At 40.3% G+C, this 12,015-nt stretch overlaps 1 protein-coding gene across 1 annotated transcript in view; it reads left to right on the top strand.

Moving 5' to 3' along the window:
• The window catches only part of DNAH14 (dynein axonemal heavy chain 14), a 530,612-nt gene that overhangs the window by 410,580 nt on the left and 108,017 nt on the right, over positions 1 to 12,015 (top strand). The window contains 5 exon segments of the mRNA XM_065589985.1: positions 570 to 678; positions 1,035 to 1,160; positions 1,646 to 1,740; positions 2,428 to 2,587; positions 5,904 to 6,035. Of these exon segments, the coding sequence (XP_065446057.1) occupies positions 570 to 678; positions 1,035 to 1,160; positions 1,646 to 1,740; positions 2,428 to 2,587; positions 5,904 to 6,035 (622 nt within the window).

The following is a 12,015-nucleotide window of genomic DNA, read 5'->3' as shown; positions in this document are numbered from 1 at the left end:
TATTTCTAAAGATCCCAAAGTCAATATATAATAACTTATATTTTATTTAATCTTCACACTGTCCATATATTAGAGGATGTTTCAAAATATTAAAAACCACCTAAAATGCATTTGTTACACTAGAGGCACCCAATCAGGTGGAAGTAGTTGTAAATTATATTTCCCTGGACAAGCTAATCTCTCCCTGGGGCAACAAAATTACCCCCACAATCCTGTGTCTATCCTGCAACACCGTCTTTACTGTTGGGACCCCATAATAACCCTGCCAGATATGATTCCTAAGTGGATGTGGTAAATCAGCTCAACTCTGGATTCCCTTCCCAGACAATCTCTCCAGCCCATACTGCAAATATTTGGGCTGTGTTGGCCTTTTGTGGGCCCTTCATTGGAGGGGAGGTTGTAGCAGATTTCCACTGCTAAAGCCTACCCCTCCACCCCTTCAGTCAGATTTTCCCAGAGCAGAAGTTAGCATAGACCATTGAATGAAACTGGGCTGTTATCTTTAATGACAAATAAAATAAAAGAACAAAACTAGATAATGCATATTGCAACTTAATTTTTATTTTTAGGGCTTGTTTTTACAATGGTCTGACCAAGCTTCTGGAAGCAACATCATTGGTTGCAGAAATGCAAGAAGAGTTGCTTACCCTGGGCCCTCAGATAGAGCAAAAATCAAAGGTATGTTTTAATTACAAATTACTTTCTGTAGGGGGCTTTAAAAATCTTCTGTGACCTCCCATTCCACCTCCTCTTCTCCACAAAATTCAGGACCTAAAACCTACTTGTTATATCACCCTTGCCAATGAGTTACATTATACCCTTTCTCCTTCAACACTTCCGTGGCTGACAGGAGATTCAGACACAGTAAAGAGAAGTCAGTTTCCTGGTTGGCTCATGAGAAAAAGAAAAAACACAATGCATTTCTGAAATGTTTCAATCTTCTCACTATTCTGTCATCTCACCAACTGTATTTGAAATTCTGTAGTCAAAATGTTTTGTAAAGGAAAACCTTTTTTTTTTTTTTTTCCTGTTAGGAGATAGAAGAACTCGTGGAAAAACTTCATAGAGACTCACTAGTAGTGGAGCAGGTTCGAACTCTTGTTAAACAGGATGAAGAAATCATGGCTGAGGAAACAAAAGTTGTGGAAGAATACGCTCGGGTACTGAGTCTCTTGTGGTCTCTTACAGGTTTGGGTTTCTGTGGGCCTATTTTTACAAAGCATTAAGAACACTCTGGGCATTAACGGCCTTGCAAGATCCAGTTCTATCTATGGGTAAAAATAAGTAGTTCCAAAAAGTGCAAAAATTTTCATATGCCTTCAGCATAGATATTGTTTTTTAAGGAATCTTCACCATATTATAAAATTTAAAGTAATAAAAACTGAAAGATCTCTGTTTTAGTTCTTTCAAGCATGATTCTGATTAGAAAAGTAACTATGCATGAACAGCATCTTAGTACTTCACACATCATCTTTTTGTGTGTCTTACTCGCAAAACAAACATTTTCCTACTGGTGGTTACAGTGTACAGAAAACTGGTTTTGTTCAAGTACATATTGCCAAAAGAAAATGCCAACTCTAATCTTTTTCTGTGGGCTGTGGGGTTTTGTTTGTTTGGGTTTTTTTTTTTTTTTTTTACAATATAGCAAGCAACTGAAGAGCTAAATGCTGTATTGCCAGCTTTAGAAAAGGCCCTCGCTGCTCTAGATGCATTGGACAAAGCTCACATTGCAGAACTCAGGTAGGTCTGTTTTGTTTTAAAACTTTGCTATTAGTTGGAACAGTGACAATCTTCAGTTCTGGAACAATAATGCTGGCAAATTACACAACAGAGCAAAGGTTTCCACCAGAGTTCCTTCCACACAGAACATCCAGAACTAAAGAAAATGATTTTGAAAGTGCAAACAATGCAATCTTGCCTACATTTCAAGCTGACTCACTCTTTTACTCTTCATTCTTTATGCTTTCATGTGTCAAATTAGTTCCTATGGGTTAGTTTATTCTCTTTCTAAATCAAGACACAAACATGCCCACCACCCCTATATTGGGTCAAAAGGGACTTGTCAGAAATTTTCATTTTCTACACTTTTATACACAGACCTTTCTCAGGGAAAAGGGGTGAAGGATGGTGTCATCAGATCTCTGTTGTTTTCCTCTATTAATATAGGTTTGTTTTTATTTTCTTCTCTATTCTATTAATATAACAATATAGTACTTTGTAGTATAGTTATATACTAATTGGTAAGAATACAGCAATTAGTATTAATTTAGAAATTAAAATAATAGTTCAGACTATTGAACCATCTAATCCAGTAACCTGTCTTTGAGGTGGGCCAATACTGGATGATTTAAATGAAAATATACAGTACCATATTTTGTATGAAACTGATCGTTATTAATTTCTCAAATGTTTCTTTGTTTTTTACAGAGTATATACTCATCCTCCTCCTCTTGTACTAACTGTTATGAATGCAGTTTGCATTCTTCTGCAAAAAAAACCTAGTTGGGCAACAACAAAGCTCCTCCTTGCAGATGCAGGATTCCTCAAAAAATTGGTTACTCTGGATAAAGATAATCTACCAGAAAAGGTAAAGGGATGATATAGTCCCCAATAATTCATCTTCACTTCTTCTAGGATTCTTCAAAGGATGTTGATTTTGTCTTGATAAAGACTGAATTTTGTATAATAACTTTGGGCCAGATTCAGTCCCATGTTGCAGCCCCTTTATGCCACTGTGGCAGGATTAAGAGGCTACAAAGGGGACAGAGGCAGAAACAACTGCTGCAGAATCCTACTGTTATGGATAGGCTTTCTCTTCCCAGCATAGACCTGAGATAATGCCTTTATGCTGGACTCCCTGGCAGCTCCAGAAGTATGGGCCTTGTCAGGGGCAGGATAGGAGGGTGAGGAAACAGAAAGTCATGAGCACACTGTGCTGTGTGCCACTGTAATTGTCCATAGAGGGCTATTACAAACTGACACAATTTAGATTAGCTCGTGGGCTGCTCTGAGTTGAGATGAGGACTGAGGACAGAACAGAGGAGGTGCAGAGGTGGTTTAAAGCTTCCTTTCTCCCCAACTCAACTGGTTTAGTGCTCAATGAAGAACTGGAGGAACACAGAACCTCCCCTTTCTATCAATATGTAGAAAAGAATGGATGAGTGTAATGCTTTTAGAAAAAATTAAACCAGTAGTTTCTTCTTTGAGTGCTTGTTGGTATATATATTTCAGTTTTGGTGCGCATGCTCCCCATGTGTTTTTTTGGCCAGTATCTGTTTGGGGCTGCACTGCACCCTGAGTGTCCTTGTGGTCTCATATTGAGAGCATCAAAGGTGGAGGTGGTCCACCTGCAACTCATTTCCTTCTCACTGCCTGTGGCTGTAAAACAGAGCTTCCTAGTATCCATGATATATCTCTTTTTAGCTTATTATACTAGTTTTTTTGCACATATTAGTATTAATTTAGGGAAAGATATGATTAGTTGCCTGTTGGCAAAATTTTTATAAGTTTTTGTTGTTCAGGACGTTTTTAAATCTCACTTCCCTCAGCAGAATTTTCTTCTTAATATCAAGGTTTAGGGGTGTTGTAATGGTTTGGGGGACCTGCCTACATACAACTTCTGAATTCTCTTTGATATTTTGAACTCAGTATACATCTATATCGAATAATAACCTCCATTTTGTTTTCTAAACACCATTGCAATTGTAAAAACTGTTCTGGGCCTTCACCTTGTGTGAGGCAAACCCACAACCAGACTACCACTGCTCACTCAGCTGCCAAGATTCACCCCTCCAACAGAGCCTGCAGTGACTCAGCACTCAGGCATGCTGTAGCAGCCTATCCCTGAGCAGGGCCTGGGTCAAATAACCCCAAGGCACAGATATTTTACTGATGGCACCAGATGTCAGGTTAGTCTGTGCTACAGCACTGCTCAGCCAGGAACCCTACCGCGGTCTCACTGTGTTATAGACTCCCTCTGCTTCCAGCTGCCTTTGGTGCAATTCCTGCCCCTGGTGCAATTCCTGCCCCAGCCTTACCTGAGCCTTGTTCCAGCTTGCTTTAGCCTTGTCCGTACCCTAGTCCAATTGTGCTCCAGCCCTGTTACTGACCCACTCCAGCTCTGCATCCACCTCCTGACCCCCCAGACCCTCAGACTGACTCCCACCCAGCTTCAATCTTTGGCCTGAATTGGGACTCCAACTATAATCCTGATTTGGTTTGTCTCTGGACTCTGACCCCAATTCTGACCCACAGCCTCTCCCTAACTCAGCCCAGACCCAACTCTATGGCTGTCTTCGACCCTTGTACCTGTTCTTGACCACCTCTCTAACTACCAGGTCTGCCCGCCTCAAACCAGAGCCTGACAGTTTGCACAGACTCCGTACCAGGCACTGGTGAGGACTCAGCTGGAATATTGTGTCTGCACTTTCAGAAATATATGGACAAATTGGAGAGGGTCCAGAAGAGAGCAACAAAAATGATAAAAGTTTTAGAAAACGTGACCTGTGAGGAAAGGTTAAAAAAACTGGGTATGTTTTGTCCTGAGAAAAGAAGACTGAGGGACAACCAGATAACTGTCTTCAAATATGCTAAGGGCTGTTATAAAGAAAATGATCCTATTGGGATCCAGGAAGTCGGCGGGTGGAAGCCCATTGCTAAAGGACCTCCCCTCAGTCTAAGGGGGGGATCCATAGGACCTGGAAGCCAAGTGATTCCGGGGCACAACTAATGAAATAACAGGGACAGGAATGTGGCCAAAGGGTCAAACGAAGGGAACCTGATGGGGACACCGAGCAGAGAACCCCAGGAAAAAAAAACTAACTGGACAAATATACCATTGTCTATAGATTTAAGATGAAGTCCAATTTTTCCATCCTGATCTTTACACACAATTATTTCATGGATGCCTTGTTTAATCTCTGCTCTGCGAATTCCAACATCATTTCCAGTTACTGGAGCCACCATATAATTCACAGTGGAGGGTCTTGTTACCAGCTGCCCCTGAGATTGTGTACTTGCAACCATTGGCAAGTTTTTATGTACCTCTTCTTCATTAAGACTCAGACCCATGTACTCAGAAAGTTCTGGGTATAGTCTGGGATAGAGGCTTCCATCTTGAGGGATGGGAGCAGAAGCTTCAGACAAAATTGCTGGATTGGCAGGGTTTGAAGAAAAGGCAGTCTGAGCCTGAATTACCTTGTCCACTTTCAGATCTTCCAGAGAAGGATAGAAAGACATTTTTGTGCAATTTTCACGGGCGAAGTGGAGGCGGTGGCAGTGCCGGCAGCTGCTGTTCCCAGGCCGCTATCAGCGGCGGCTCCAGCTCTTGGCGACACGGCTCTGCTAAGGGAGTGGCGTTGTTGTTGTTCTCCATGTTCACTGAAGATAGAATAAGAAGTAATTGACTTACCTTTCAGCAAGGGAGATTTAAGTTAGATATAAGGAAAAACTTTCTAACTGTAAGGATAGTTAAGTAATGGAATAGACTACCAAGGGAGGTTGTGGAATCCCTATCATTGGATGTTTTTAAGAACAGGTTAGACAGACACCTGTCAGTGATGTCTAGGTCTACAGGGTCCTGCTTCAGCACAGTGGAATGGAGTAGGTGACTTCTCAAGGTCCCTTCCAGCCCTATATTTCTATGATACTATTCTGTTATATAAATACTATGTAAATCTAACTGAAGACAGTAAAATTCCTATGGATTTAACGGCAGTGAAAATGAGATCATAATCCTGCCCAAAGTATTTATAGTGTTTTCTTCTCATCTTCACATAACTAAAAAATATCCAAAAAGATTTTCCATTGTCTTCTCCTTAAGCAATAAAGAATGCTGTAATAACTCTTCAAATCTGTGGGAACTCTAAGTCATTGTTCTAATATTTAACCATTTCATTTTTTAGGTGTTTCTGCAATTGAAAAGATATGTAAGATCACCTGACTTTAGCCCATCAAAAGTGGGACTAGTGTCTATTGCCTGTTGCTCCATGTGTCACTGGATTTTAGCTTTAGATCACTACCACGAAGTACAAAAGGTATCTTATTTAATAAAATTATCATTATTTCCGAAAACTCTTTTAGTATTCCCAATAAAATACAAGTCCCTATAAGAATATGTTTGGTAGATGATCATCTGTTCTTAGAAAATGATCTTTCATATACAAATGCATTCAACAATAACTGAAATTAGCTATTTAAGTTAGTAGGAACCTTCATATGAAAGTTATTCTACTGGAATACTGATTCAGCCTCTTAGCCAAATAGTTACCCATAATAAAGCTCATGGGCCAAATTCTGTTCTTAGTAATATCTGTGCAATCCATCTAAAGGCAGTAATCTCAAAATAGAAATGGTAAAAATTAATTTGTAAAACCCATGCTACTTATAGTCCAAGAATTCAACTAGATGCCTTAGAGAATGTAGAATAAAAACAGAAATATTAAAATCTGTGCTGACTCAATCTCACTTCCATGTTATGCAAGCTCATAGAAACTGTGCATGATTAAAAAGCCAAATTGAGTACCAATGTATTCTTTACTCTCTCTCATCATATATAAATCTTGTAACATCTATGACCATCCTTAGTGTCCTTCCCAGGATCTTTTCATTCTTGTCTTGTTAGGAGTTTCAATAGAGAGATCTATGATTTAATAGCCCAGAAAACCAATCTTCTGTCTTTTTGAGGTTCTTTCTCTGAATCAGGATTGAGATATATTTGGCGGAGCCATATTGTTCCTGTACTGTGGATAAAGAGAGGTCTAGGCCTTCCTTCCTTCCCTAGGTCCTACCTTCCCATCAGACACTTTTCACCAGTAAATTCACTTTTAAATACAAAAACATCTTTTAAAAATCTTTTATAGAAATTCAATTTTAAGCAAGTTCTAGGTAAAGTAGAAATAGGAATTTAACACTGGCTAAAGAAGAGAGGCAAGATTCAGGTCCCAAGTACTTTTAGATCAGACAATGGACTTGTTTTCAGACCAACTATAGACCCATGCACTTCCCCATGCAGATTGCTCATAGGCTGCTTTGTAAAAGAAGACATCTACCAGAGATCTCAGACATATGTTGCAACTTCAGAGGTGATTTTTATTTTTATTTACATCTAAAGAAATAAACCAAGTCAGAGAGTGCACCCTCTAAAATATAGGGTCCTGACCCCAGGTCCCACCCTGGAATATTACTCTCCATAGCTCCAGCTGCAGAGGACCTGTGAGGTGTGAACTCTGCAAGATTTGGGGAGTGGGACACAAAAATTATACCTCATGATTCCACTCAGGCCATTTTTGGGCGTGTGTTGTGTGCCATCTGAGCCTTGAATTTAGCTGTAAGAGTGTTTTGCACAATATAGTTATGTTCTTAAATAAAATTCACCTGGCATAAACAGTTGATTCAGTAGACTAGGGTAGTTTAATTAGTTACAGCATGTTTAGTTTGACTAAACTCAATATATATGATAACATAACCGATAATATTTAGGTCTGTCAAGTGATTAAAAATGTAATCACAATTAATCGTGCTGTTAATAGAAATGCAAAAATATTTATATAAATGGTAGTTTTCCACATTTTCAAATATATTGATTTTAATTATAACAAAGAATACAAAGTGTACAGAGCTCACTTATTATTTTTTATTATAAATATTTGCACTGTAAAAATAAAAGCAATAGTATTTTTCAATTCACTTAACTCAAGTATTGTAGTGCAATCTCTTTATCATGAAAGTTGAACTTACAAATGTAAAGTTATGTACAAAAATCATTCCATTAAAAAATAAAACAATATAAAACTTTAGAACCTACAAGTCCACCCAGTCCTAGTTCTTGTTCAGCCAATCGCTCAGACAAACAAGTTTGTGTATATTTGCAGGAGATAATGCTGCCAGCTTCTTGTTTACAATATCACCTAAAAGTGAGAAGAGGCGTTTGCATGGCACTGCATAGCCACCGTTGCAAGATATTTACGTCCCAGATGCGCTGAAGATTCATATGTCCCTTTGTGCTTCAACCATCATTCCAGAGGACATACCATGCTGATGTTGGGTTCTGCTCGATAACGATCCAAAGCAGTGCAGACCAACACATGTTCATTTTCATCATCTGAGTCAGATGTCACCAGAAGAAGGTTCATTTTCTTTTTTTTTTTTGGTGGTTCAGGTTCTGTAGTTTCCGCATCGGAGTGTTGCTCTTTTAAGATTTCTGAAAGCATGCTCCACACCTCGTCCCTCTCAGATTTTGGAAGGCACTTCAGATTCTTAAATCATGGGTCTACTGCTGTAACTATCTTTAGAAATCTGACATTGGTACTTTCTTTGCATTTCGTCAAATCTGCAGTGAAAGTGTTCTTAAAACGAATAACATGCTGGGTCATCATCTGCGACTGCTGTAATATGAAATATATGGCAGAATGCAGGTAAAACAGAGAGCAGGAGACATACAGTTCTCCCCCCAGGAGTTCAGTCACAAATTTAATTAACGTGTTATTTTTTTAATGAGCGTCATCAGCATGGAAGCATGTCCTCTGGAATGGTTGCCAAAGCATGAAGGGACATACAAATGTTTAGCATATCTGGCACAAAAATACCTTGCAATGCCAGCTACAAACGTGCCATCCGAACTTCTCTTTCTCTCTTTCAGGTGACATTGTAAATAAGAAGTGGGAAGCATTATCTCCTGTAAATGTAAACAAACTTGTTTGTCTGAGTGATTGGCTGCACAAGAAGTAGGGCTGAGTGGACTTATAGACTCTAAAGTTTTACATTGTTTTGTTTTTGAGTGCAGTTATGTAACAACAACAAAATCTACATTTGTTAGTTGCACTTTACAATAAAGAGATTGCACTACAGTACTTAAAAAAAAAAATTAATGGAGATATCCTATCTCCTAGAACTGGAAGGGACCTTGAAAGGTCATCGAGTCCAGCCCCTGCCTTCACTAGCAGGACCAAGTATTGATTTTGCCCCAGATCCCTAAGTGGCCCCCACAAGGATTGAACTCACAACCCTGGGTTTAGCAGGCCAATGCTCAAACCACTGAGCTATTCCTCCCCCCCTCCCTTACTTGTATGAGGTAAATTGAAAAATACTATTGGTTTTATCATTTTTACTGTGCAAATATTTGTAATAAAAATAATACAAAGTGAGCACTGTACACTTCGTATTCTGTGTTGTAATTTAAATCAATATATTTGAAAATGTAGAAAAACATCCAAAATATTTAATACATTTCAATTGGTATTCTATTGTTCAACAGTGCGATTAATCATGATTAATTTTTTTAATCACGATTCATTTTTTTGAGTTAATCACGTGAGTTAACTGCGATTAATCGACAGACCTAATAATATTTCCATTTTAGAAATATATACATGGCGTGAAAAGAGAGTGTACAATATATTTATTGGGATTAAACATTTCAATAGTTATCTCATAAGGACAGCACAATAATTGTGTGTGTATATTCAGTGTCTGTGTAATACATACATATTCAAATACATACACAGAAAATGTAATACAAGCAGTTGGGTCCTGTCTTATCCCTTGAACTGTGTGAGGATCCCCAACCCTGTTCTGAAGGCAGTTCCATTTCCATTGCACTATATGGAAGACTGTCCATCTGGAGATCTGCATGGTTGGAGGAAACAGGCCGTTGAGCAGGCCCAGCTCTAGGGAATGATGTGCATTGTCCATATTCCAGGCCTCTGTTAATTTGGCAGGAGAAGTAATATAGCCTCTAAATAAGGTCTCAGGGCATCTGCAACCAGGGAAATCCCTGACATTGCAGCTCCATTGGGTCCATGTTCCCAAGAAGTTGAGGTGAGACACAAAGCCTGCCTACTGTCTAGTCCACACCTGCAGTAAGTTTCAGAGATTCAAACCCTGTCTCCCAATGAAACCATGTGGGAAGATCTTCATCAGGGAAAGTTTGTGGAATCTTCCTCTCAAGGCCCCTATTTGTGGGGATGTTGAGTATGTGTACATGGAGAATGATATTTTTTAATTCCTTTTTCATTCTTTAATAATGTAAGAAACCACCTTTTATTTAACCCTCTCATAAATTGATGTTCAGAAGAGGGAATCTCACCAGGTATTCTGTTTGGTATGTAGCTAGTGGCTGGAGGCAGGGAAACAGATGGAGCAGAAGCTGAAGCGGAGCATCCAGACCCAAATGGAGAATAGAGCCAGGATGTAGGGAGTTTTAGGTGGAATGGTCATGGAAGGTTAGATGAAAGGTGAAGCCAGTCTGTGTGGGAAGGAAGTTATTTGATAGGCACAGCCTGGGGGCCAGGAAAAGGGTCAGATGGGGAAGTAAGAGAAGTGTATGGGGAGATTAGATTAGGGTAATTGGAAGAAAAAGGAGTGGAGTGGGAGAAGCCGTTACTAGGGAATTAAAGTTGGACAAAGCTCTAGGGTTCACATAAAATCAAGGAGCAAGGGTAGAAACTAAGCAGAAGTGTTAGGAGTAGAAGAACAGGACAGGTAGAAGCACCTGAGGAGACAGCCACTGACAGGAACACTTAGAGCTCTTTGCTTTCAGATCCTCACTGTGGTGAAGGGGATATTGGAATTAAAACATATTAATTAGGATGAATAAATTATATTAAAACTAATACATATGTATTGCAACTTCATTATCTTCTGACATTGCTCACAATTCAGAATTTGGCTTTGCATTTGAAATCCTCTTCCCTACGTGTATGAAGTGCTTTGTCTTTATTTTCTGTCAGAGAATTACACCTTAGATCTTCAAAAGGAGATAAGTTAACTTTGGTCTGGGAGAACCAATGAATAAAAGGTTTCATGTTACAGTCACATGACCATGGATTATTGTTCAAGAAGACATCTTTAATAGCTGAAATAGAAAAATGGTAAATGCAGCTCAGTAGTTGACATTTGTCAAGTAAAATTTGTTTTCACATTTAGTAAGAATTGAATATGTGTTTGAGAAGTATCTATCAAACTTCTAGAACCCCCAGACTCCTCTCCTACTCTTACTTCATTTCCTAAGTGTTCCTCTGATCTCATTGGTATGTGGTTCCTTAATCTCCTGGATCATTTGAAGTTTCCTCACACACCAAAAAGGTCACTCTCAAGTTTGGCTTCACTAAAAACTGCTCTCTTTGATCTCTCCACCATTAAGTTCCCATTCTTTGACCTCATCTAATTTAACATCACTCACCCTCTTGCTCTCTAGTCTTGCCATATAGACCTTCTCCAAACTTCAATCCATCAGTAACCCTGATGTCTCATAAATGGTCGGTCCTGTCTCCTCCCTTTCCAATTTTCAACTCTTTTCAGCTGTAAACTCATCAAGCTCACCATACACAACTGCTGCTTTAAGTTCCCTTTCTCTAATTCCTCTTCACTCTATCAGAACTACTCTTCTTAAGGTTTCTAGTGACCTGTTCCTGCCCAAATCTTGGAAACAATACTGCATCCTCAACCTTGACATCCATAGGCGTGCGCAGCCCATTTCATTAGGGTGTGCACCCAGGGAGCCCTACCCTGCCCTAGCCCCACCCCCATCCTGCCCCCATCCACTCCCTTCTACTTCCCGCCCCCTGACTGCCCCCCTCAGAACCTCCAACCCCCCCTGCTCCTTGTCCCCTGACTACCACCTCCTGGGACCCCTGCCCTTAACTGCCCCCCAGAACCCCTTCCCCATCTAAGCCTCCCTGTTCCTTGTCTCCTGACTGCCCCCCTAGGATCCTACCCCCTACCTGTCCCCTGACTGCCCCGACCCTTATCCACATCCCTGCCCCTAGACAGACCCCCAGGACTGCCACGCCTATCCAACCGCTCCCCACCCCCAGACAGGCTCCCCCAGAACTCCTGACTCATACAACCCCCCTCTGCTCCCTGCCTCCCCTAACCCCTCTCCAACCCCTGCCTCCTGACAGCCCCCCCCGAACTCCTGACCCCTCTAACCCCCCCAGCTCCTTGTCCCCTGACCACTGCCTCCAAAGACCCCCCCCCCAGTTGCCCCCCCAGGACCTTTCTTGCTCCCTGTCTCCT

Source organism: Chrysemys picta, chromosome 3 (assembly GCF_011386835.1).
Source record: "Chrysemys picta bellii isolate R12L10 chromosome 3, ASM1138683v2, whole genome shotgun sequence".
NCBI lineage: Eukaryota > Metazoa > Chordata > Testudines > Emydidae > Chrysemys > Chrysemys picta.
This window is presented reverse-complemented; position numbering and strand designations above follow the sequence as displayed.